Source organism: Boleophthalmus pectinirostris, unplaced genomic scaffold (genome assembly GCF_026225935.1).
Source record: "Boleophthalmus pectinirostris isolate CB_2022bp ecotype Guang Dong unplaced genomic scaffold, ASM2622593v1 HiC_scaffold_23, whole genome shotgun sequence".
NCBI lineage: Eukaryota > Metazoa > Chordata > Actinopteri > Gobiiformes > Gobiidae > Boleophthalmus > Boleophthalmus pectinirostris.
Genome location: NW_026571207.1, coordinates 18,420,328 through 18,445,700, shown reverse-complemented (window position 1 = coordinate 18,445,700; position 25,373 = coordinate 18,420,328). Strand labels below are relative to the sequence as shown.

The 25,373-nt window shown below is 38.1% G+C and overlaps 4 protein-coding genes across 4 annotated transcripts; 1 reads left to right on the top strand and 3 right to left on the bottom strand.

Annotated features, from left to right (window-relative positions):
* Positions 1–595: 595 nt before the first annotated feature.
* cenpi (centromere protein I) lies at positions 596–8,412 on the bottom strand. Its single transcript, XM_020923545.2, has 20 exons — positions 8,142–8,412; positions 7,610–7,747; positions 7,403–7,521; positions 6,595–6,702; positions 6,449–6,497; positions 6,331–6,377; positions 6,162–6,251; positions 5,958–6,074; positions 5,714–5,857; positions 5,216–5,336; positions 4,892–4,986; positions 4,699–4,816; positions 4,425–4,489; positions 4,213–4,322; positions 3,831–3,966; positions 3,622–3,746; positions 3,229–3,277; positions 2,403–2,621; positions 1,698–1,739; positions 596–1,140 (listed from the first exon to the last, which is right to left on the bottom strand). The coding sequence occupies exons 1-20, from the start codon at positions 8,308–8,310 to the stop codon at positions 997–999; spliced, it is 2,205 nt and encodes a 734-aa protein (XP_020779204.2). The 5' UTR covers positions 8,311–8,412; the 3' UTR covers positions 596–996.
* A 187-nt stretch (positions 8,413–8,599) lies between these two features.
* tmem35 (transmembrane protein 35) lies at positions 8,600–10,670 on the bottom strand. Its single transcript, XM_020923552.2, has 2 exons — positions 10,433–10,670; positions 8,600–9,723 (listed from the first exon to the last, which is right to left on the bottom strand). The coding sequence occupies exons 1-2, from the start codon at positions 10,550–10,552 to the stop codon at positions 9,358–9,360; spliced, it is 486 nt and encodes a 161-aa protein (XP_020779211.1). The 5' UTR covers positions 10,553–10,670; the 3' UTR covers positions 8,600–9,357.
* Positions 10,671–12,433: 1,763 nt separating this feature from the next.
* arl13a (ADP-ribosylation factor-like 13A) lies at positions 12,434–15,915 on the bottom strand. Its single transcript, XM_055159474.1, has 10 exons — positions 15,872–15,915; positions 14,828–14,935; positions 14,614–14,684; positions 14,182–14,434; positions 13,914–14,019; positions 13,631–13,836; positions 13,436–13,544; positions 13,105–13,363; positions 12,908–13,024; positions 12,434–12,820 (listed from the first exon to the last, which is right to left on the bottom strand). The coding sequence occupies exons 1-10, from the start codon at positions 15,889–15,891 to the stop codon at positions 12,762–12,764; spliced, it is 1,308 nt and encodes a 435-aa protein (XP_055015449.1). The 5' UTR covers positions 15,892–15,915; the 3' UTR covers positions 12,434–12,761.
* A 2,940-nt stretch (positions 15,916–18,855) lies between these two features.
* Positions 18,856–25,313, top strand: xkrx (XK related X-linked). Its single transcript, XM_020923424.2, has 3 exons — positions 18,856–19,756; positions 23,479–23,738; positions 23,880–25,313. Exons 1-3 carry the CDS (start codon positions 19,392–19,394, stop codon positions 24,728–24,730), a joined length of 1,476 nt encoding a protein of 491 aa, XP_020779083.1. The 5' UTR covers positions 18,856–19,391; the 3' UTR covers positions 24,731–25,313.
* Positions 25,314–25,373: the final 60 nt, after the last annotated feature.

The following is a 25,373-nucleotide window of genomic DNA, read 5'->3' as shown; positions in this document are numbered from 1 at the left end:
CTACTCCCGAGCAGTAACGCGGTAGACACATGACAAGAGCAGAGGAAAAGTGAGAAGAGCAGCGGCTTCAGTAGCGCAGCAACGCGTCTGAGGGCTTTACATCACGGAGAGAGGCTTAAAGGTGGCTCCGCGCGTTTGCATCAGCAACAGTCTCATCTGGAGCGTGCGAGCGACAGTCTACAAATAATGCGCCCAGAAGTGAGGGACGTGAGGAGGGAAACTTGGGCTGCGTCAAGTGAGAGGTGCTTGTGGGAGGAGGGGGCAGGGAAGTGTGCCAACGCCAACGAACTGCCCGGGGGATAAAATGTCAGTATTAGAGATAAGTATAACGCATGTTCCTTTTTAGGGAAATATTAGTTAAGCATCAAAAACAAGTAGCCCAAATACAATGACTATCTTGTCTTGATCCTTGGCTGATGTCCTAATCATGTCATATCACTGGGCAACAGTTTTTATAAGCAATTATAGACAACAAAGGTATTGTGGGACAATTCAAAAGTAGATGCTTTTACGAGTTAAGGTGTTATTCCTCAGTCAGTACTTCAGAATAAAAATATGTAGAACCTCTGATAACCTTTAGAGTCTGACCACAGAAAAATGTATAAATGTATGTTTATTTGCATTAAAATCTTAGTTATTTATTTAAAAAGTGTAAGAGACAATAAAACATGAATAGGGAGATTTACATAGGCAACACAGGGTTATGGGAAGCTAAAATTAAAGGTTTGAGTGGTTTCAGTCACATTTATTTTGTGGTTAAGAACATTTAAAAACAAAGGTACAGAACAGAACTATTTGTTTTGTTGCTATTTATATACATTTTTCTTCTTTAGTGACTGTACATGTACACAAAATCAGGGAGCAGAGCATATCACACAAATTGTTAAAAAGACAAAAGAGGAAAAAATATTTACAACATATGTCCAGATAAATAGCAGGTGGCTAGAAAAATTTACAAGTCTTTCGAGTGGGTTGTGTCTCCACTGAGTCGTATCTCTACCGCGTCTCTGTGGTCACTGCGTCTCCCTGGGTGCCGCCTCTATCCACCTGCCAGGTGATGTTACTCTCAACAAAATGTTTAAGGCCATCAAATCCCTGAGAGTAGAGGAACTCCAGGTACCAGCCCCATGCCTTAGATTGCTTTAAAAAAAAAAAAAAAGTCAAGACAATGTTAGCTTTTAAAACAAGTACTGTAGGCTTTTTTATGGGATACACTGAGGCTAAAGTTGTCATCATGCTAAAGACTTATGTACCAAGATAGCACTACATATTAGCAATTTCTTTGATATTCCCATGTGGTCTTATACTAGTTCTGATGAAGATTAATGTAATTCTAAGACTATTCACAAACGGTCTGAATGTGTCCAATTTATGACAATAGCTGATGCTCTAAAGAACAGTTGCATGCATTTGAGCCCAAATCTTGACAAAATTGTAACAAAGAACTTAAAACGATGAACTAGAGGCATTTCTGCAAACATATCAGGTTTTATGATAGGAAAGGCTTCAAAGGGTAGTCACATGGACATTTTTTTGAGACATTTCAACTGCGATCTGGAAATCATTAAAGTGTCCAGCTGACTGCCTTTGAAACCTTTCACATTATGGACCATTTCTTAAAACTTAACTATATTTTTATGTGTGTTGGTATTATTGTTATGACACATAATTGTGAAATGTAAGTAGATTAACTGTACCTTTATGGAATTGAGGTCCATATCCTTTCTCTTGGGCCAACACTAAACAAAGAAAACATTGATAAATTATTTCCTCACCAGTGTAAATCTCAAAACATCACTGCAGTAGGTTTGGTAGAATCCAAAAAAGGACATGCACGTGTAATATTAAACGTGATGAAAATCACCATCTCCTGCAGCCTCCATCAATAATACACTCTCTTTCAGTATTAATGTATTTTGAATGAAAGACACATTAATAACACATTTGTCTTCGGTATAAGTCTATTAACCAGAGTGTACAGTGGGAAAGATAAAACCATTCTTACAGATGGTGGCTTTTTGGTATACAGCCAACATTAAACTTGTCTCATACATTTTAATAAACATTTAAATGAAGAAAAAAACTATCTGAATCCTTTTTACATTTGTCAGGAATTAATGGGCTTTGAGTGAGCTCGTATAATGTGGCAGTGAAAGTGCATCACAATTCACAAAGTCACATTTATTTATTTATTTATTATGGCTTTGTATTTTATAAGACAGGGATAGTGTTGCATTGGGAAAAAATAGATATTGATGCGAAGTAAAAGGACCAGCCCATACAACATATTCTGTTTCAGTAGCATCATGCATTTCTTGTACATAGCTTTTTTTTAACAAATAAAACCCAGCAAGCTTATAATGTAGAATAAGATAACCCTCTGTTAAGGTGAATGTGCTTACCTGCTGGTGAAAGTCCACAGCGTAGCTAAGAAAGGCAGGGTGGTGGGCGAGGTCAAAGCTCGCTGTGTAGTCGGGGACATTGCTCCTGAGAAGCAGCTTCTCGCTCAGCTCAATGCACGTACCCGGTTCAAACATCTTGGCATTCCAGAGACAATTCACCATCAGCACCACATAGTGATTAAACTCACGAAATGTCTGTCGGTTTATGTGGAAGGCCTGCTGCAAAATGAAAATTGTTAACAAAAGAAAATTGGTTAGTTGCAGTTGTAATATGCATTTACCAAGCAACAAATGTCTAATTGTATATTGTGTTTAATGGGACATTTAAAATGACAGTGTGGCATATTCTCTACTGATGAGACTGATTTGTAAGTATTACATTATTTTTTAATAATGCACTAAAACAGGGGTGTCCAAATTTTTTCCACTGAGGATCGCATCTCTAATGTTTTCGAAGCAGAGATTGATTGGTAGTCAATTAGTTGGGTCTTTCAGACTGCATTTAACACAACTATGACAGAGCTACTGCACCTTTTAATAAGACATGGAAAAATTATTTTTGTGTCAGAATACACTATGACATCATTAATTTTACAGAGTTAAAATTACTACAACAGTAGAAAATGTATGTTCATTTGCAGTTAAAAGTTCTGCTTATGATCATTTGGGGCCAATTCAGCATGACGCATAAGAGACCAACAAAAACTGTTGTAGTTGGGACACCTCTGCACTAAGAGAATACAAAGAGCTCAGAGAGGCAGAACTACATTATTGGGAAGAAAATACTTGTTCAACAATGCTGAAACAATGAACAATGTTAACTCACCTCCACCCGTTTCTCCTGATACTTGGCTGAGACCAGGTTCATCTTGTATCTGTTCAGAAAACAATTAAATTCATCAAACTATGCATTCCCCCCAAATTTCACTTGTAGAACTGACTTCATGTTTATAAGAAAGTATATGGTTGATGGATAGTACAATTATAGGTAAGAGTTTAGGAGAGTTATAGGTAAGGTTGGATTCTGACATAAAAGCAGTGCACAGCTTCAGTCTTGGCTTCTCATTATCATAAATCATGCATTAAATGTAAGTGCAATCACGCCCTTTGATTCCAGCTCTGTTCAGCATTAAAAATGAATAAATATGACATATGCCATTAAATGTGCTGGGGTTGCATTAAGAATCTAGTGCCACCCAGATTGAAAGAGGTAATCTACCTGTACATAATGTAGGCCAGTCTGTCAATGCTCACAGGGTCAGTTGCAAAGAGTGCTGGGTAAAAAACACCTGGTGGGGGCATCACCACCAGAGGAAGGCCATATTTAAGAAACATGTCACACACCTGCAAAATTTTGATACAAAATGCACAGCATTAGACAATTATCACAGCTTCACGTGTTTAAATATACACTGTTATGTTATCTACCGTTTCATAGAAGTCCAAAACAAAGCTGAGAAAGAGTGAATGACAGCCTTCAACCTGAAGTCCTACAGAGGCAAGCCGACCCACAAAATGTACAAGCTCCATCACAGAGTTCTTAAATCCTGACAATGTAATGTTTCTAAAAAAAAAAAAAAAAGAACACAAAGTCAATTAACTGTTAAAGTAATACTATACAAAGTAATTGTGTAATACTAATGTCTGTAGAAGAATTTAGCACACATAATTAAAGTCTACTGAGGAGACAAAATGAGCATGGTTGTGGTAAGAAGAAAAATACTTACTTTTACTAATACTTACTAATGATCCTCTTTGAAAAATTTTGGTAAATGATGTATATTTTGACTATTTGACAAAAGTCACTTACATTGACGTATGACTATTCAGGCTGATGTCCAAGTCATCCTCCAAGGCATAAACGGAGTGCCACATCAGCCATTTTAACAGCATATTGTTGAGACACTCCATCAATCCACACTAAACCCAGACAGTGACAACCACATCCACCAAGTCACAAATTAAAACTACTCAATGTAGTGTGCATCAAATAAATCTTATCTGTATTATTAAAAGACTTACCTTAAAAAATAGTGAGGATGTAAAGAAAAGCTGCATAAGAGGCTCAAATAAAAGTTGCCCAATTTCTGTAAAAGAATAGAACAATTTCATTTCTACATAGTTACAGTCACTATTAATAACAAACAAATTTAAAATAACAAATGCTGTTTTCTAGTTGTATAGCCAATGCAGGTGCAGTACCAGAAATATTTATTAATGTGTGATAAAATAAGATAAAAAAGTAAAAATACATAAATGTAGAGATTTGGTAAAGCTGTATGGTAGTGTAACTTACGTGAACTTGGTATAACTGGAATGTTACTCATAAGACCCAGGATTTGAGGTCGCATCAAGGCTCCGTCCCAAACATTGAGAAATTTGAACAAAAAAGCCTCGGTGCTGGAAAACCCTTCCTGTCAACGATAATTACAAGTAATTGCTACAGTAAATAAACAGATGTCACTGTTACTGAGTGAAATATGACTTACCTGAAGAAAGTGCTGCGTAGACAGTAATTTGTCTAAAAACTGTTGGGCCTCTTCTGAATTCTGGGATCCTCCTCCATCACTGAAGAATAGGAATTCTTGAAAGGAAGAGGTACACATAAGAAAAAAAGAAAACACAATTTCACATTCAGAGCATCCTTCCACTGTGAGGTTTCCAGAGTGTGTTTAAACCCTTCTGAGAAAGGAGCTTCTTCTAAGCACAGGGTAAACAGGTTCAGCATAAGGTCAGCTCTGGTGTGGACACATCCTCCTTAAAGAAGATGCCACAGACATGTTGTAGGAGTTTTCTTTCTTTCTCCCCCTTACCTTCGTGGAGTGCATAACCTAGCCAGAAGTTAAGGCGTAGGAGGGCAGACTCATCCTGTAAACAGTCCAGATACTGCAGAGCCAAACTGGAGCCCAGAAAAGAACCCATCTGGGCAGGCAACTAGGGACAGAAGAAACCATGTTAATGCATATATTTCTATTACACCACAAATGGTTCTGAAGGAAATTCTCCAGAACAATTGAACAATTAAATATGAACACTTCTTTTGCTCAGAGTATTAACGCACACTCCAATTTTCAAAGCAATGCATACAGAACTTATTAACCTCATATGTCACTGAATCTATGGATTTATTATTTTATGTATTATTTGTGTTAGCCTTTGGCTAATATGTACCAGTACGCCTTAACCAAAGCCTTAAATTAGTTGTGCAGCACCACCCTGTGGTTTAAAGGATTCAACACAGCGTTTGCACCAATACATTGTTAGAAAACAAATTACCCAATTATAGTCATTACACATCTCTATCTCATTACCTCTATTTGGTGTACATTTTCCAGCAGCTGAGCAAATGACTGTATTTGCACCAAAGGGACCAATTTTCTGCTGAGAGAAGACTCAGGCAATGTCTGTTTATTGACAGCAGGCACCAGCACGGGCAGGTCCATGTGGCCATGTTTCTAGGAAAATGACAAAATTAACTAAAATAATGCTGACAAAATTACACAGTCACTGTAATGACCACAGCTGTTGGCAATAACCAGTCCTAACTGTCTTTACCCTTTTTCGAGATGTAGAGACTGTAAGACTAATGCCGGGGGAAACTTCAGAGCCATTCCTCTTCTGGACACCAACAAGAGCAGATTTCCAAGGAGTATTGTGATTTTTAAAACCAGTCTGAAAAACAATAGTGAGTGCAACTCAAATGTGAAATGAATGATAAAATAATAATGATCCACAAACTGCTCGGCTTTTTATACAAACCTTCATTCGTGACGGAATGGAGAGAGTCACCAACTCAGGGCAAAACACTTTATAAAGAGAAAGTAAGTGCAAAAGGAAAGGCTGCCTTCCCTGAAGCAGGTTAGAGAAAGTATAAGCAAAGAAAAACGTATAAGTTTGTAAAAAAAATTAATGATGATAATACGTTTACCAATTTTGACTGAAGTTCTAAAAGTTTTCGAACTCGGAAAACCCGCACTGCAATAAGAATACTCATAACATTGCTGACATGGTATTGAACAAAGATAAAATATACAAGTACAACTTACCACTTTCTTTTCGTGTCAATAGGTACAGAAGATGGCATATAAATGGACACTAAAAAGTTAATATATTATTGATTATTATTAAGAGAAATATATACACATACAATAGTTTGTATTGGTCATTAAAAAAGTCAAAATGTATTCCATACCAGATTTTCATCAGTCACAAAGTTAAAGATAAAGCCATAAATAGAACGGAGCTGATCCTTTGCATCAATCAGGTCAAACATCGTCAACACCCACTTCACAAACAGAATCTAGACAAGAAAAATAATTGAGGTGTACAAAATACATTCCCACTCAAAGAAGCATTTAGAAAAGACTTATACAATTATTTTATTGTTTGTTTGTGTAAACATGCCAATTTCTATCCATTGTCCCACATTCACTCTCACAAATACACACAATCATTCATCACTCTTACAGCAGTGTGTGTACAATGAGTACAGAACCCACTGGTCAGGGTTGATGAAAGAGCACTCTGACCAGTGAGCCACTGTGGAAGTTTATGCAAAATAAAAGTATGGTAAGTGAACCCAAAACATGCTACATAGGTCTCCAGGAAGAACAGTTGATAGCCAAGTTCAGTTTAATACAATCAATCAATGAATCTGCCCATGGAAATTAGCACGGGTGCTACGACCTGGTACAATGCATCTCTCCTGTAAAGGTTAACGTAAAAATTGTACGCTGTCCCTGTCTCAAATAAATGAATGAATGAATAAATGATCTGGTCATTATTACAGGTCGGCTGGTGTGATTCCAGCTCCCACAAATGAATGCTGTCGTTGTGTCCTTGGGCAAGACACTTAACCCACCTTGCCCACAGTGTCTGCGTACACTGTGTGTGAATGTGTGTGTGAATGGGTGAGTGGTTCCTTGTTGTAAAGCGCTTTGAGAGCCTTGAAGGGGGAAAAGCGCTATAGAAAAATGTGACCATTCACCATTTACCATTACCTGTGTGCTGACAGATATTTTACTAATTCCCAGCCAAACCACAGCCCGAACAACAGCCTCCTGTGGCACCACGCTGGAGGGAATTAGGCACTTCAGTACTCGAGCACATGGAGATGCTCCTAAAACACATATTACATTCATGAACTGTTTTTTTTTTTTTTTTGTGGTAACAAGAGGCAGTCTTGGCATTGTTTAAGAAAAGCTTACCCAATCGACAGCTCATTGCAAATTCCAGCATTGTAGATACAGCCTCTGGATGGAGTCCTTTACTGTAGGCCATCTTCTCCACATACACGAGATTTCTTTCAAACTCATCATTTCCCAGAAGTGGGGTCCCTGCTTTAACTGATACGGAAAACATGAAGGGACACGGTTAAGACAAAGACACGCAGTGTCACGTAAAATACAATAAACAATACATTAGTGTTATTCTTTTTGCTTCTTGTACCGTCATAAAAAGTCAATGAGTGATAATGTTTGTCCAAGAAATGCATTAGATAAAAGGGGGATCCAAACATCTTTATGAGGCACTGGTATAGGCTCTGTTACATACAAACCCACTGCATTACTCGTAGTAAACAAAGCTTTAGCTACAGGCTAGCGTTAGAAACGTTGTGCTAAACGTACCCCGCTACATAACGCAGTTGGTAAACAAAAACAAGCGCAGCCGTTCTGTTATAGTGACTTTATATTGCTCACAAGCCCCCAGTATAGATCGTGTTTACGTGGTTACTCTTACCTTGGCTAAAATACTTCAGGGCGAGACCAAATGAGTTCTCCGCCTCGTTTTGCCTTTTCTCTTTTTCTGCAAGTCTCAGACTTCGGTAAATGCTGCGGTTCGACAAAGACTGATCGCTTGGAGACTGATCAGAATCCGAGGCTCCTGACGAATTTAGTTTTGCTGCCATCTCTACATTGCTAAAAGTAGTTTTGCGTTAACCTGACTCACTCGGCCATTCAAACAACTCAAATCCTCCGCGCGACCGTTTACTCTGCGCGTGCGTAGTACCCCTCCCCGTTGCATGATGGGAATAGTAGTTCCCATCTCGGAACTGAAGGGCTGAAGGGTTCCACATGATTCAAACAAAAGGATTAAATCAAAAATAAAATGGTAATAAAACAAAACCTGTACAATGTAGATGTACGTAGACACATTTTAACAGATCCTGATTTCACATGAAATGCCAGATGAGTCAGTTAATTTTAAATCCTTTATTTTTAAATCTAGAATTCACAGCATATTTTTGATTCTTCAAACAAATTTTTATGTATTTTAGAAATTTGACAGTGTAAGCTTGTCTCATGTAATTACTATGCTAAAATGAATGCTGAAAGAAAAGTACAAAAACATTGAAATTATATACCATTAAAGACAATTAAAACCAAGGGAGGATCAGACTCACACATTGACAAGTAAAAGGGTAGATTTGGTTGATTCTGCTGCACAAGCTAGCAGCAAATGTGAGACAGGCCAAGCTGTGAGTTTACATCTATACTCGAAACCAGACCCAAATTAGCCTACTACGGGGAATTAAGATTCATGCAGACTGAAAAATTAACATTTGTATTATTTCTCTGCCACGTGAACGTAGTGGTAGGTCTATATTCTTAATCATTACAAAATAAAAGCACAAAGTGGGCTTTTAACAGACCTTCATATATTTTTCCATTAAAAGGGATACCATTTAAATATCATGACACACAAAGCAGGGGAAAAAAAGGGTAGAAAAGCGGGCATAAATTCAGTGATCCGACAGAAAGAGCAATTGGTTTAAACTATGATTGTCCACTGAGGATGTATGAACAATTATCTCACTGGGTGCATAAAAGAGTATAGTTCAGATTTTTAATGCATCAAGTTTTGTGTTCAGAAGCAGTTGTTTACTGTAAACATATTTTTAAAATCCCATTATTCCAGTCCACAATTTTGGCTTGGATCAAAGTGGAAGACAAGCTTAAGATTGCTTGACTTTGTTTCTTTCTTGGTCGTTGAGGTACTGTTCTTCTCGGCTGTCTTCTCTCTCTGGCCGGTCCTCACTTTGGCGGGCAATCAGAAGTCGGCAAGTGAGGAGAATACCAAAAACTAAAGCATGGGCATATCTTTTTAGGGGGTCTCCAACAAGTTGATGAAAGAAGAGGACTGCCAGCATAACTAGCAGGAGCAAGAAGTTAGCTACATCCTTTGGCTTCCCAGGCACCAGAGTAAGCACCACACCACAACCAACCTCCAAAGAGCCAATGATTTTGCGAAGCAGGACAGAGCTAACGCCAATTTTCTTTAGACCTGGAAGTGCTTTGGCATAGCTCTTGTAGGCTCTTTTCTGGAGAGAGAAAAAGATAAAACAGTGTTAGTCATTTGGACTTGTCTTGAGAACATATCTTTATATTGCACAATTTTCCCATTTAACTTATGAACGCAGACACAAATCCTTTGACACACTTTGTCATGATTCAGTATCACGCCATGGTCCAGTTCAACATCAGCACCAGCGGCAGGTGCATCCCACAGAATGTGCTCGAATGGGCCGCCATTACTGTCAGCTGCAAGTTGATTCAACGATACGGTAGCAAAGGGATAAAGCTTTGAAGTATATTATGCAAACATTCAGTTATTTTTGCGTTTTGTAAACCTGATGACTTGAACAAAGCAATTGTGTCTTAATATTTGCCCATTTTCGGATCATTCTAAATGTGTGGTGGTCAAGCAAATATCCTTTTTTATGAGGACACAGATGGATCCTTTCTCTGTAAAGTCCAAAACACTGGACACCATCCACGTACAGTATAACCTATGTTTTGCTGTTAACTGTGGAAACATATCGTTGTGTGTGTAAGTAAAGTATTAAAATCCTTAACAGTCGTCTAAATGAAAAAAGCAGCCCATCTTCCATATCTGCCATTATTTAGGTCAGCGTCTCCGCACATTATTTGAGCATGAAAGCCTTTGGCGTCTGCATCATCACAGAACAATGGCTTTTTTACCAAAATACTTGCATTTCAAGCATGCGTTTACCATCTTGAAATACTTACCATTTCACTATATGCGTCTTTGCTTAGCCTCGGTGTTAATTTAATCGTTCCCATAAAAACGAAGAATAGACCCAACGCAAAAGAAAGGGCAACAATGGTTATTGTCCTCGGCGAAGCCATGTTTTTGTGCACACGAACAGGCGCTCTCTCCCTGATGTGAGTGAGAGTCGGAAGGTTTCAGTGAAGATGCGTCAGGGGGATGGGCCTGTGAAAAATAGCGGTCCTTTTCAGCTTCCGGTAGAGGGAGACATCGCTTCCGCTCGCTCCAAATCCTGCACTACACTTGGAGCCTTTAGCGAGGAGGGGGCATGGGAGGGCAACATGTATATATGAAAATAAGGAGAGGCGGGCATGGGCATGGATCATGGCATTGATCTATAATTTCACGAGCATGGGGTTTTGCTCAGTGGAAATAAATGTCTGCTACGTCCCCTTCACAAGGCATTTCCAGAGGAACACTGTAATAACTTCCCCATATTTCATAATTTTGTTTGAGAAACATGTTTTTTTTTTTAAATTCTACACACATTACAATATTCACAGATTTACGGAACAGTTTACAGATGTACTTTTTATTGTAGCAGCAGGAGGCATTTTGGTAATGACTGATTAAATCAAACCTATAAATAGAACTTTAAAGCTACAAGATAAAAGACAGGTTTGTAAGTCAATATATTAAAGTGCATATGGCATGTTAGCAATTATATTTATGAAAATTTCTAATTGGTTGAACACTTTTATGGAGACTGCTGGTCTCTTTTGGTCTGATCTGATCTAAACATGGGCCAGATTAAATGTTTACACCATAATTTCCACAGGTTGCACTTGGGCTTGGGTCCTTGTGTGTTTTTGGTGTGCCTCGACTGGTCTAAATGTGGGTCAGATTGGTACAGGCTGGTAAAACATGTTATGGTTGGGTGAAACTAAAATTACTTATTGTAAACTAACCCTTCAACAGTTTCATTTGGAATTTAAAAGGTCTGAAAACTGACTTGAGCTTTGGGTTGTGTGTATGTTTTATATTTGGTTTGGTCTGAACTGGTCTGAACGTGGGCCAGATTTGGACTACTTTATAGAGTCTGATGGCTCTCTTGCTATCCCTTAGATTAAACTGAAAGTCTAGTAGTAGTATCCTAATCCAACTCTTCCACAGGTTTGCACTGGGTCTGTTCATTTTAACCAGTTTGAAATACATTGACATTTCTGTTTAAGCATTGTATTAACTTTACAGGGTTAAAGGTTAAATTTCATATTAATATTGCCATTGTGTATGTTTTAAAATTGTTTCGGGCTTGTCTTGTGAAATGACAGTTCTAACCCTAACTCTTCTGACTCTCTAAACTGTTTTACTAAACTTTTAAACTAGTATCTTGGCTCTGTATCTGCTGTCAGTGTTCAACCAATTAGAAATCTTCATAAATATAATTGTTAACATGCCATATGCACTTTAATATATTGACTGTACCAACTTAAATCTGTCTTTTATTTTGTAGCTTTAAAGTTATCTTTATAGGTTTGATTTAGTCAGTCATTACCAAAATGCCTCTTGCTGCTAGAATAAAAAGAACATCTGTAAACTGTTCCATAAATCTGTGAATATTGTAATGTGTGTAGAATTTAGAAGAAAACATGTTCCTCAAACAAACTTATGAAATGTGGGAAAATCTGACGACTGTTCTATACAGAGGAAAATCTATGAACCAAGTACCCCGTGTCACCCAGAGCAGTGGCGCCATCTGCTGGAGAAGGAATACAAGGACCAGACCTCTGGATTCACAATACTCAAACACAGAACAAACAGATTATTAGACACACACGCAGATGTACTCAGGTTAGTCTTGTTCTGCATGTTTTACTACCCAATGTTTTGTCATTTCTTTTAGGATAGTAAGAACCATAGACTTCTACTTAAAATGAAACTTCTCAAGCAAAATGACCACGTGCCTGTAACTTTAGTATAAGACCTGTGCTGTTGAAAGACAAATGAATTAGGAAAAAATAAGAAGTTATCACAGAAATTTATTTTGAAAAAAAAAATGAAAAAGACACACAGCCACAAAAGGCAAATAAGTCAGTACAACTTACCCCTCATAGCTACTTTTTTTTAGATTTAAAAGTATGGACATTAATATTTATACAGGTATTTTTAATGTAGTTACAAAATAGCACCAAAAGCATAATGTAAGAATGCATTTGGCCTAACACATCACTGTTCTTATAACTATTGTCCTATATCACAGTACACATTTTGTACAGACAAAAGTCCCTTCATTACACATTGGTTAATCCAAATATTCAGGGATCACATTATTTAATATATACATTTATTTTATCCTTGTCCTTGTTCTTGACGTTCCTTCAGGGCCAATATGGCTTTTCTGTAGAGATCTATCAAAAAAGCGGGAAATTTTGTTTTAAAAAAGAGAGAGATCAAGCAGCCTATCTACTAGATTTGCATATTTCAAAATACTTTACCAAATGTTGAGGAAAGGTCCACAGGCTGTGAATATGTTTGAGCTAAATCTTCTGTGTTAATCTTGTTTTTCCTTTTCACTTTAGAAACGTTCTTCTTTTTCTTGTTTTCTGCTTTGACTGGTCAAAAGATAAGATTTATATTCACAATCAATTCAACAAAACTATAAAACTGGTCTGCATTATTTGAATGGTTCTACCTTTGTGTGTTTTGTTATCTTCATGGCTGGGTACCTCTGGCACATGCAGAGGGTCTTCTTTGCTCTTTGTTTTGCCTTTTGGTTTGTTCTTCTTTGGTGGGAGGAGGACAGTGCTGGCTTGCTCTCTGTTCTGAACTGTTTGTTCATCACAATCCTCTGCTTCATGTTTGCTCACTGTCTGTTCATCTTTTACATCTTCTTGGGGCTTTAGTGGTTTCTTTCTTTTCTTCTTTGTTAATTTCTTTTTTAATGATTTTTCCTGCGTATAACAACATTAGTCAGTACACACCTAAAGTAAACCTCATAAAATTACTGATAAGTGTCCTCTTACCTTTTGCAACATGTTTCGAATTGGTTGAAGTTTTCCTTCACTCTTTGTTTTTTTCTCTCTTTCCCTTGGACGGTGGACCTGACGAAGGCTGGACTTGCTGGACTCTAATCTAAAGTAAACAAAATGTTACCTTTAATTATACACTTTTAGTAGAGAAGATAAAACAACAGTATTTAGCATGTCAGAATTTCTCACTTGTCTGGTTTGGATTTTTTGCGGACTTTCTCAGTCTTCGCAGTTTTCTCCTTTTCTCGTGAGTCCAGTGGCTTCCTGCTGTCATGGATCACTCTGGCACAGAGATCTGGATAGTCCATACAAACTGCCCGCAGCAGCCAACGGAGGCCTCTCAGAGTCTTTCTATCTGACCAACGCCGCAGGTCCATTAAGGCCGAACAAGGTTCCTGCAAAAGGAAATAAGGGTTATTTTTTTTAGATGTATTGTCTATCTATACATTTGAATTTTTATTTGAAAACTTACAATATGGCACAAAGAACGGCTTTGGTTAACCAGCTTCTCAAGAGACAAAATCTCAATTAATTCACTTCCAAGTAAAGCACTCATTTTGTCCTGCTTATTAGCCAACCTAGAGAACAAAAACAAAAAAGGGTCAAATTCATATTGGCAACATTCCTCGTATCCACAATTTGAGGAAATAATCTTAAATAGACAACAATATGTTAAAAATATAAATGAATGCTTTTTTAAATTTTACATACAAATTATCACTTTAAAAGAATGTTCTTACACTAGTAACGGTTTTCCAGCCACCCTGGGGTGCTTTAGCAGTTCTTCTAAAACCTCTTTGACCTCTTTCATCCTCTGTCTGTCAGAAGAGTCCACTACAAAGATGACCCCATGGGCTTCACTGTAGAGATCTTTCCACCGGCTCCTGGTCTCTGCAGATCCCCCCGTGTCCAGTAGAGTGACCAGGTAGTTCTCCACCTTCAACTCATGCCGTACACAGGCATGTGTGGGTCCTGCATCTCCTCCATGGGCCTCTGCATGCACAGGAAAATACTGACACTCACTAATACAGTAATACAAAGTAAGGTAAACGTGATTTGAACACAGTTACAGCATTGACTGACATAGCCACAATAGGTAAAACAACACCTAAAACACAGTAAATTATATTGTCCTACTATATCACATTCTTTATATTTGGTTTTCAAGTTACCTCTTAACATCCCCCTGACAGAGGATGTTTTTCCTGCTTTGTCAAGACCGACCACTAGAATAGTCAATTTCCTGTAAAAGCCAAAAATAATGAACAAAAACATATACCAATGCCCTGCAATTTCATAGGTTTATTGTAAACTAACAGATCAAAATCAAGTCAAAATACACTTAAAAATCAAAATACACTTAAAAACAACACAGATAATTCCAACCTGATTGGTTCCTGTATTTTGGAGACCCAGGTGCAGCAGTTGGTGATTAAGTTGAACATGTTGACTTGAGGTGAACACTGAGGCCACCATCTTTTCCGAAACTGTTGTCTGTGAAAATAATCCACCATGACATAAAGGGGCGATTACAGTGTACAGTATTGTATAATTTTTGTCTAAATAATACAGTGATGCATACAATCATTCTATACTTAAATAATCCAATTATTTGAAGCAGCAGATGGGTCAAATGTAGTTGGGCTAAATAAAAAAGTGTAGTGTCTCAGATAAGGCACACTAATCTGCTAAAGCCACTTAAGAGTGGCCTGCTTTCAAGTATTGTTAACAGCTGCTGTCCCATTTTTGTTTTGACTGAAGAAGACTCTGAGGTCACTGTATTGTAAACTTTCTAAGTGCAACAAGCAAAGACATGACCTCAACATTATGTTGTAAGTTTGATAACCCCAACTAATAAGGACTAGTCAGAGATGGGAAGAATACTGAAAATGTTTTTAGTTGCAGAATAGAGAATACATGTATTAATATGTATTTTGTAACGTATTCCAAAACAGGGTTCAATCAAAGTACTGTATAGCGAATACTTAGAATACTTTCACACAGAGTTGTATTGAAACAGCTTTATGTTTTTTTCAGTGTTTGTTATACATTTCTATCACAAGGGCAGTGTTTTCAAATTTTCTCATTAAAATGTATTCCTTTGATTTTAAGAGTAACTGTACCAGAATACAGTTATTCAAAATTTGTATTCAGAATATGAATTCTCAGTACATGAATTCAGTTACTTCCCAACACCGAGACTAATGTTCTAGGCAAGAAGTGTACATTATATGTTTTAATGTATATATTACGTAATATTATATGTCATATGTATAATAAGAAATACAGCCTAACAAACTTACATAAAGTAGATTAAATTAAATTCTTTTGAATGAATATTTACAATGTGCTGATATTAAACTTATCCTCATGCATTACTATTTTTGGAGTGAAAAGGCATTAAAGAAACAAAGTTTAATAAATACTCACAGAAGCAAGTCTACAGCCATGCATTTGTTTTGTTGCGGGTCTTTCCTGACATACTGGACTCATCAGCGACTAAACTAATCAGGCTCACAGTAAGCCCTAGGTCACCCCATGCAGGAGGAGTCACTTAGGAAAGGTGCTACTGGATTTTCAGCCAATCACACAGGCCACTGAGCAGTGGATTGATGCTATTGGACAGTGTGGCTGTGCTTTAAGTAAAACAACCTGTGGATGTACAGATTTGTCCAAGAGACCTAAATGTGTCTAGTGGTGGTATGATGTGTGACGCACTGGGATTTCCATTGCATTTCAATACGCTTGTTATATTTGGAGAGCTTTTTTCATTAAAAGGTGTTTTTGTATATTGTCTGTTTTTTTGAATTCTGAAATGTTTGAAAAAATATAAAATACTAACCTATATCGGTTTGAGTATTGGTATTGATATTGGAGGGTTTTTGCAGATACTTTTTAATGATATTTGCCACCAATATTTTTTCGGCACTGTCCTAGTCTTTGTGTGTCTATGTATTATTCCCAGTTTGTCCTCACTGCATCAGATTTGTCTTTTCCAACAGTCTAATCAGTAAAAACAGAAACAGAGAAACAGTTATCTTAAAAATATAGCTATATGTTGATAAATTGTATGTAGCAAATTATATTATATCCCAGCAAATTTTATTGTTATTTTTACATATTGGACCATGATCCCTAGTATAACGCGCATATTTTTTATTTTCACAAGCTCAATCCAGTAAATACCACTAGATGGCATTGTGGATGACGCACACTGTTATAAAAGGCACATGATATCAATTCAATGTAACAATGACGTTAAGAAAGGTTTTCAGTCTACACAAGTTTCTGTTTTATTATGACATATAAACATCAACCATTAATCTTCAGTTTGTAGTATTATTAGATTTATTAAACAACTGTGTAGAATTGATACATTAAAAAGGCCTAATTAAAGAGTGACCAAACAGTGACCTATACTCTATAGTCTAAGCTATATTGGTTGGCAACATGCAGAGGTTCAGAATTAGCCTACTGTTTCGTGCAGGCATCGTCCTATCAGTTATCTCATTATGTTATTTAGCCAGTGTCCAAAGCCACTTTCCCCTGCTCTGCTATGAAAGTTCCTCCCTGACCACAGCAGACAGATGACACTGACACAAACAAGTACTCAAACATGCAGGCCAAAAGGGACCACACCCCCAAGCACTGGATACATACACCACATTGCACACATGTTTCACAACTGCTGATGTTGCACTTCTGGTCACATCCACATTTGAGACATTCAGTGATTTGGTAACGATATTTAAAACACCTCTGTGTACAACAACAAAAAAACAAAACAATATAATTATAAATAAAAGGGAAGCCAGCATCAAAGGTAGTGGGGCCATGGTGTCTTCAAATGATTTTACACTGAAGTGTTTAAATAGACTACTGTATTTAGGCTGGTATATTATAAAATCTGACGTGTAAATGTAAGAGGAAGTGAATATGGGCCCACAGTGGTTTAAAGTTCCTATATTACACAGAAGCTTTAAGCTATGTTATAATGTTGTTACCTCATCAAAAACATACCTTGATTTGTGTTTTGTTTCATTCACACATGTTTGAGTAATCCTGTATTATTAGTCTGTCTACAAGAACTGGGAGATAACAGCTACATTTTACTTTTAGATCAGTAGAGATTGGTGGTTCCAGGACTGAAATTATCCATATGAGTTTAAACACACAGTGGAGCACTTCCTGTATAACCAAATGACATTATAAGGTGGAACAGAGTGACTTCTGTTCGAGAGAAGAATTCAAACTAAATATGGGGTTTCTGTGTTAAACATGTGTGTGTGTGTGTGTGTGTGTTCTTGTAAAGAATATAATAACAGATTAGAAAATAGGGTCCTTTAATGCACAGTGCATTTGGGTTTGTGTTTAGCATTAGGACACAGTGTAAACTCTTAGGTATCTCACTCGTCTTATCAATGCTAAAACACAGTGCATAAGTGTGATAGGCTGGGAATAGTAGGATGATTCAGCATGTGTGTATGGGGGGGTTGTTGCACCTGTTTTTGTATAACTGCACTCACACTACACTACAACAAGGACAAGTCTGGCCTACTGGCCTGAACTAAATATGGAAGCAGAAAACATGCAGCTCTTTTTGCTTGGCCTCCTCTGCACTTTCTTTTAGGACTCATGCCAAACTCAGCTTTACAATTAATTGTTCTATAGAAGCCTGTTTAGGCCTAACAGGAAAATGTGTTCAGTTGATTATGTGCATGCTCTCTTTGATTACTCAGCGAATTGTGGAAAGGTAGCCTGAAAATATTGCAGGATTTCACGTGGCATTTGAAAAACAAGGGAGTGATCATATACAGTCTATGGAATAGCTACATTTACATAGTTTGTGCATATACTGTATACTGTACAATCTATGCATGTGTGTTTATTAATATGCTACGTGCAAATATTCTGTAAACAAAGAATATATATCCGTATTTTTAGCATATCCTGTCATACAATGTTTTGATGCTGGAATCCTTGGTTTAATTCAGGAGTCTCCAACCTTTTTCCTCCTGTGAGCTACTTTTTGTAAAATGAAGATGTGAGAGAGCTACTCATTTTAGTGGTCGCCAGAAATTTTGTAAATGTAAGAGCCATGGTAATCTGAAGATGAGGTACAGTTAGGTGTATAAAACATAATCTTTTATCCAGTTGTCAGTGCGCAAAATTAGGCATCAAAAGTATACATTTACAAAGAAAATAGGCATTTAATCAATCAAATTTGAGTTATTCAGTGCTCTATATATATAATGCAGAAATCCCTGGGCGAGCTACTTGGAAGAGGGTGGAGAGCTACTTGTAGCTCCCGAGCTACAGGTTGGAGACCCCTGGTTTAATTTAATATATAAATTCTGATTTCCCGGTTGTCTTCCTTTGAAACAAGACCGTCACTTCCGGTAACTGCTTGAATCACGGGCTCTTGACGCCACTGCTGAAGCGTCGCACTGGCTCCACAAACCAATCACACAACATACCTCCCATCGACAGCAGCGACGTAGCCTGACACTGTTCCCACATGGAGCCACCCCAGACTTCGACAGCCTGTGAGGGCTCGACCCGGGTCCACGAAGCCAGCGGGTGTTTATGAAAGGAAATAGCTTCAGTACAGAGTCAGACGATGGCGGCAGCCGCGTCGTTAGGCGGGGAGTAGTGAACGGAGAGACAGCGAGACGCGCGGTGAAGTTTCCCGAGTCTGCACATTGCAGCAGCCTGTTGTAATCTCCGCGAACGGCCAACTAGGCTTGGTAAGGCCACGTATTTTAGAGCAGCCAAATGTAGGGCCATAGGTGAAACAGTGGGTTATTGTCCTCAGCTGAGTCATTTATATAATGTGGAACCAGCAATGACGGACTTGACGGAAAGTTGGTGGAAACGGCGCAATAAGTCGAAATATTTGAAGAACAGTGGTTTGAAGTAACTCATAAGACACTAAAAACGACTTACTGCTATGTGTGAAGGAGCCATGGAAGTGCCTGAACAAGAGCGGGACATCTCTGACATTGACCCCCAGGAGTGTGTCCATCCAGAGGACGACAATGGACTAATGTTGGTGGTCCGCCACAGCCGTGTCCGCCCGCCCTTCAGCGTGGTCCTCAGCACGGTGCTCTACTGCGCAGAGTTCATCACCGCCGCTGTCATGTGCAGCAGGTACCATAAGACTGATGACAGCATCTGGATGGGCCTCACCCTCACCTTCATGCTGGTCCCCGCTGTGCTCATCCAACTAGCCCTCACCTTCATCCACAGAGACCTGGGCCGGGACAGGCCACTAGTGCTCTTCCTGCACCTGCTGCTGCTCGGGCCTGTCATTAGGTAGGTTTGCACTCTGCAGAGACATTAATACTGGGCTAAGTCTGCATGACCAGTAAACATGACATTTTATTTTTTATATTATCTAATACATATATTGATTATTGGCAGGTGTATTAGAGGCAGTGAGTGAGCATAATGCATAGCTCCACACGTTTGGATGTAAAACATGGGTTCATCTCTGGTCAGCCTCAGCAGAGGTTAAATGTAAACACACACATCAGGTCTTAAGACTTGCACACTGTAGTCACACTTAACCACAGTGTAGGAAACCACAAGACATCTGAATGCATGTGTAGAAAGATTTGATACTGTTTATGCCAAATTTAAGTATATACATATTTTTTAAAACACAATTGACCCATTTGTTGCATGTGAAAGTGGAAAGCACCAAATTATGAATCTAAATTAAAGCACCATTTCTTGCACTTAAACACCTTGCATCACACCTTCCCTGAGAGACCTGTTTGTCAAACCATGACTCAGAGTAACATGTTAACAGAAATTTTATTTCATAATATTGCACAATCAAATGCACACTCGATACTACTTACACAGACATGAACTTTGACTTGTAAACAGTAAACCTCTGGTGCTGAGTGGATTTTACAAGAGTTAAGTTGTTGGAGGGTGTGTTTCTTCTTAAAAGGCAAAGTATTTGATCAGATGTCCCCAGTGAGGTTGCTTTGTGTGTAGTGCATAGTTCTTTATAGCTTTTGTATTTGAACATGGTAATAGCCTGCTCTATCAGTTTAACTCATTTGTCTATCTTAAATGAAGCTCACAAATCTGGTTTCTCAGCACTGTGGTTTTTAGATCTGTATAACATCTGTGTGACTTAAAGCAGACTTAAACTGAAACAGGTCTTTTGAATTCCATCTGTTCCAAAAAAAAAAATATTTACATCTACCACCAAAAACCTGTGAGTGCCTGTGGGAAGGCTCAGTATGTTTTTTTTTTATTTTGTTAGTTTGTTGGGTTTTTTTTTTACATTGTACTAAATTCACAAATTGACTTCATTTTTTGAAAAAAAATATTATAAATATAATTGATATGGGATATAATATAAGAGCGTAATATTTTTTCTCAATTTTTATTGTCCTATAATGATTATTCAAATGACAAAAAAGCTCAAATTTGATTTATTCATGCTTTTAATAATCAATATTTTGAAAAAATTGCAAAATTGTGAAATCGAGGATATGCTCCTGACTTTCTTATTAGCAGTGCAGGGTTACTGTGCAATTAATCAACAGATATTGTAAAAAATATATATATATTTTGTTCTTGACTGATTTCTTAAATAATAGCATAGCATAAGAATGAAAATGTAAAGAGCTTCCTCTGTTGCAAAGACTAGCAGTCCAGCTCTGGTTTCAGTTAAAATCAATTTGGTGATCATAACCAGATCTAAAAAATGTAGATTTTATTTTTGGCCACGTTGCGCACTCCTGGTAGATAACAACATATCCATAATATCAGCAATCCATCAGAAAAGTGCTTAAAAGTGCCTGTTTGTCTGGTTATTCATGATCAAGTATTACACAAAATGATGTTTGAAAAAAAAAGCTACTCTGATATTGATACAAAATATGCACCTCCCTACAGTGTGTTGTGAGTTTACAATATTGTGAACATGGATATTAGGGGTGTGATGGCTATATGAGTGTTCTAACTTATGGTATATTATTGACACAATATTGTATGCATCATGACACATAATGCTGAATAAATATACTGGAGTAAACTGTTTTTATAGTTCATGAAACTAACTCATGTATCATGTTTATTTTGTTGATCATTTGAACAAGGAAAATACAATTGTAGTGCATTGCGTACCAAATAGAAAAGTCTTAAGTTACTCTTTGATTCCATTTCTTGTGTTTTCCCCTTTATACAGCACTATATTGCTGTTACTGTAAGCGTGTCTATTTCTCTGTAGATGGGAGGTTTCCTGTGTAGCTTAGGGACTGCGATATTGCAGATCTGATAATGGCCAGTCAATTACTACATCATCGGCATGACATACCAAGGATTATATTTATTTATTTGTTTCTACCAATATTCCTTTTAACTATATTCTCATTGTTATCTCATCAGTTGTTTTGGGACTGTTGACAAAAAAAGCAACATTCAAACAACATTCAAACTGATAGGAAGGAGACAGTAATTTGCTGAAGGGTAGGTCTTGTCACAACATGTCTCCTTTAACCACATAGATTTAACCATGACTCCTGAGTGGACCAGTTGCAGCATGCAAGTGTACTTGTCCTGTTTCTCTTTCTGTGCTACAAACACAGTCAAATATAGAAACAGTGAAGCGGTCAGGGTGAGCTGGATTTCACTGAGTGTACCAAACAGCTAGATAAGGCTGGGAACTATTTCCTGAAAAGTATGTTGTGGAAGGAGATAATGTAATATAGGTTGAAGCAGTCTGTCTTTGTTGCCTCATTTTCATGATTAATTCACTGTACACCTTTTATAGACCATTAGTCAGCATGCTTCTGTCTAACAAATGATATGCTGCAGTAGAAGCCAGAGTATTGATTTTGAACGAGTGCACATCGGTGCTGCTTTAGCTCTGACTGAATGCAGAATTGGTATACAGAATTGGCAGAGGTACTGTGCCAAGTTCAGCCCATTTTCTTGCCTAATTTTCAGGACACATTGTCAACAAATTCTGTTTTGTTTTCTCAGTCACTAAATTTGCCTGGGGCTGTACTCTTAGTATATGTGCCTTTGCTCTTTCAAAACTGGAGCTACCCCAGTTTGGCTCTGTGCTGCATTTTCTCTAGACACAAATTCCTCACCTAGCAGCAATACTGCCCTTAAACGTCAAACGGCTGACTGTGGAATGTCTTGGAGCTAAGCTTGACAAGGATCCCTAAAAAACACTGAGACTATTTTCTCAAGTACAGCAAGAAATGAAAAATTATTGGAGTTTAAGCTAAAGATAACATTCCAGCTGAGTGATGTGATGTGCACTCCTCTGAGCTCCTGAACTTAAGGGCAGGTCTTAATTTTCAGTTAGAGGATGTTCTAGTACAGCTTTTATGCAGTCATAATAGAGTAGGCATTGAATTACGTGGTGAAAACCAGTGCTACCTGTTGTGCTTTTTTTGGCATATATGGTATAATGTTGCAGTTGATTTATTTTCATGTGTGTTAAGTTGCAGTATAAAAAAACATGTATTTTCATCAAGCCCTCTACTCATGTTTTCCTCTTACCAACATACAGGGCTCTTTGTTTGTTGTTAGTAGTAGTACCAGCAGTGTGCCTTGAAGTAACGCCTCCCGCTTTAGATTATTTACTTTGCAAATCTAAGAGCCACACCCTCCAGTTCTATTGATCCATTCATGCTTCAGCAAAGAGTTTCCTCAAGCTGACCTATGGTGGCTACAGTACAAATCTGTATTCAACTGCAACTTTAGTTCCTTTAATTTAAGGGTACATTTACTTCCATAACACAGTTTTATTTAACCATGTTGAGTGTAATATAATTCTTAAAGTAACAATATTTAACTTCTTAGTCAAACAAATAAGATTAAAATTAAAGCTTTTTTTTTTTCTCTATTTTTTGAAAGGGGGGGTAGTAATGTAGTTGATATACCACAGAGGCTAATGTGTGGAAACTCAAGTAGTACCATAACTTATTGTTCACAGCACTGCACTGCCCTCTGCTGGTTAAACTGTTTTTACTTATGCTCTTTCCTTCTCTTCTCAGGTGTCTGGAGGCTCTGGTCATGTATTTCAGGGCCGGCAAGGAGGAGGAGCCATATGTCACAATTTCTAGAAGGATCAGTCTGAAGAAGGGCCAAGGGACGCCCATGGAGTGGGAAATTGGCCAGTCAGAACGCAACCTTGCTGCTCACAGAAACGCATTTAAACGTGCTGCTGTTATTCAGGCATTTCTGGGCTCTACCCCTCAGCTGACCCTACAGTTGTATGCCACCATCCAGGAGAAATATATCCTGCCTCTCAGATGTAAGTAATGCATTTACATTATTCACAGAACAGGTTAGCCTTTTCTGTTTTCACTGTGTTAATTTAAGATTAAATCTTAAATTTGAATAATATGACTCATGTTAGATTACATAAACTAACAGCATTATGTTGTATCCGCAGTGGTTCTGATGATCATTACCCTCATTTCAATCACATACGGGGCTCTCGTATGCAACATCCTGGCCATTCAGATACGATATGACGACTATAAGGTGCGGCTACGTCCAGCTGCCTACATATGCTTGATTGTGTGGAGAGGCTTGGAGATAGCCACTCGGGTCACTGCCCTGGTACTGTTTAGCACAGCCCTCACACACTGGGTTATACTAGTGGGGATGTTGAACATTCTCTTTTTCTTTTTCCTGCCTTGGGTTGAGTTTTGGGCCAGAAAAGGCTCTCTGGCCGAGAACATAGAGAAGAACTTTTCAAAGTTGGGCACCACTGTGGTGCTGTGTATGTTTACCCTACTGTATGCCTGCATCAACATTTTCTGCTGGTCTGCCGTGCAACTGGACCTCACTCACCGAGAGCTCATTGAGAGGCAGCAGCGTTGGGCCCGTTTGGCCCTGTACTACAGCTGCCGTTTTCTGGAGAACTTCCTCCTCATCACTCTCTGGTACTTCTTCAAGTCGGACTTCTATGAATATGTGTGTGCCCCACTACTTGTGGTCCAACTGTTGATCTTCTACAGTCTGGCCGTTCTCTTCATGCTTTTGTTTTATCAGTTTTTTCACCCATGCAGACGCCTCTTTAAGTACAATGTCCATGACTGTTTGCACTGTGTCTGTTTCCGAAAAAGAGTGGCTTCACCCGGGAGTCGACGGGCAAAGGCTTCATACTCTAATGCTGCCACTATGGTGCTGATAGCAGAGGACCCAGTGGACAGCCACAACTCACAACCCCTGGACCCAACCAGTCTACTGGGAGAGCAGGAGACAGCTATCCTTGATGATTCAGTGGATGCTATTTGAGTTTTAAACACTAGAAAATAAATGAACAGGGATTTGGGAGTGCAGGTATTTTTTTCTTATGTGCACATACCAAGTTATTATTATTTCACACAATATTATTGTATGTTATGGCAATAGTTGCACACATTAAAGGCCTGCACAGCCTCTGTACCAAAGAATGTAGCGTGTAGAAATATGCAGCCATGCACAAAGGCTGCCCTGAGCGGAGGTCCTGGTAGATCAAGCAGGTGTACGGGAATGGTGCCAAGTGTGGACATCCCCTGTTTACAACTTCAGGACTTTCACGGATGGATGCCGTTTTGCACATTTCATTCACTTCACAACAAAATTATCATCTTTAGGTCAAAATGTTGAAATTCTTATAGGGCTAAATTTGTAAATGGGATTTTGTGTTGCTCATTCAAATTATTAAACTAATAAGAGATGGGAAAAATTATATGTGCCTGAAAATTATTTAACAATTACATTGGTGCAACATAACCCCAACTGGGCTGCTCTCACTATGTGCTTTTATATTTTTGTTAGTGCCTTGACTACTACTGTACTACTTGAAACCCAAATAAAGCCTTATGTCCACCTGTAACTGAATAATGAATATGTGTATGTTTTATTTGCTAGTTTCTGTAATAATAGAAAATGAATT

Coding starts and splice junctions, on each gene's coding strand:
- cenpi (XM_020923545.2), bottom strand. CDS start 8,310: ATGGCAGCAAAACTAAATTCGTCAGGAGCCTCGGATTCTGATCAGTCT. Junction 5,858..5,957: donor TCTCTACATCTCGAAAAAGG/GTAAAGACAGTT, acceptor TCATTTTCCTAG/AAACATGGCCACATGGACCT. Junction 4,323..4,424: donor CATCCTCACTATTTTTTAAG/GTAAGTCTTTTA, acceptor GTCTGGGTTTAG/TGTGGATTGATGGAGTGTCT.
- tmem35 (XM_020923552.2), bottom strand. CDS start 10,552: ATGGCTTCGCCGAGGACAATAACCATTGTTGCCCTTTCTTTTGCGTTG. Junction 9,724..10,432: donor AAGACGCATATAGTGAAATG/GTAAGTATTTCA, acceptor TTCTCTCTCCAG/AAAAGAGCCTACAAGAGCTA.
- arl13a (XM_055159474.1), bottom strand. CDS start 15,891: ATGGCTGTAGACTTGCTTCT. Junction 13,837..13,913: donor GCCGTTCTTTGTGCCATATT/GTAAGTTTTCAA, acceptor TTCCTTTTGCAG/GAACCTTGTTCGGCCTTAAT. Junction 12,821..12,907: donor GGACCTTTCCTCAACATTTG/GTAAAGTATTTT, acceptor CTTTTTTGATAG/ATCTCTACAGAAAAGCCATA.
- xkrx (XM_020923424.2), top strand. CDS start 19,392: ATGTGTGAAGGAGCCATGGAAGTGCCTGAACAAGAGCGGGACATCTCT. Junction 19,757..23,478: donor CTGCTCGGGCCTGTCATTAG/GTAGGTTTGCAC, acceptor TTCTCTTCTCAG/GTGTCTGGAGGCTCTGGTCA. Junction 23,739..23,879: donor ATATATCCTGCCTCTCAGAT/GTAAGTAATGCA, acceptor TTGTATCCGCAG/TGGTTCTGATGATCATTACC.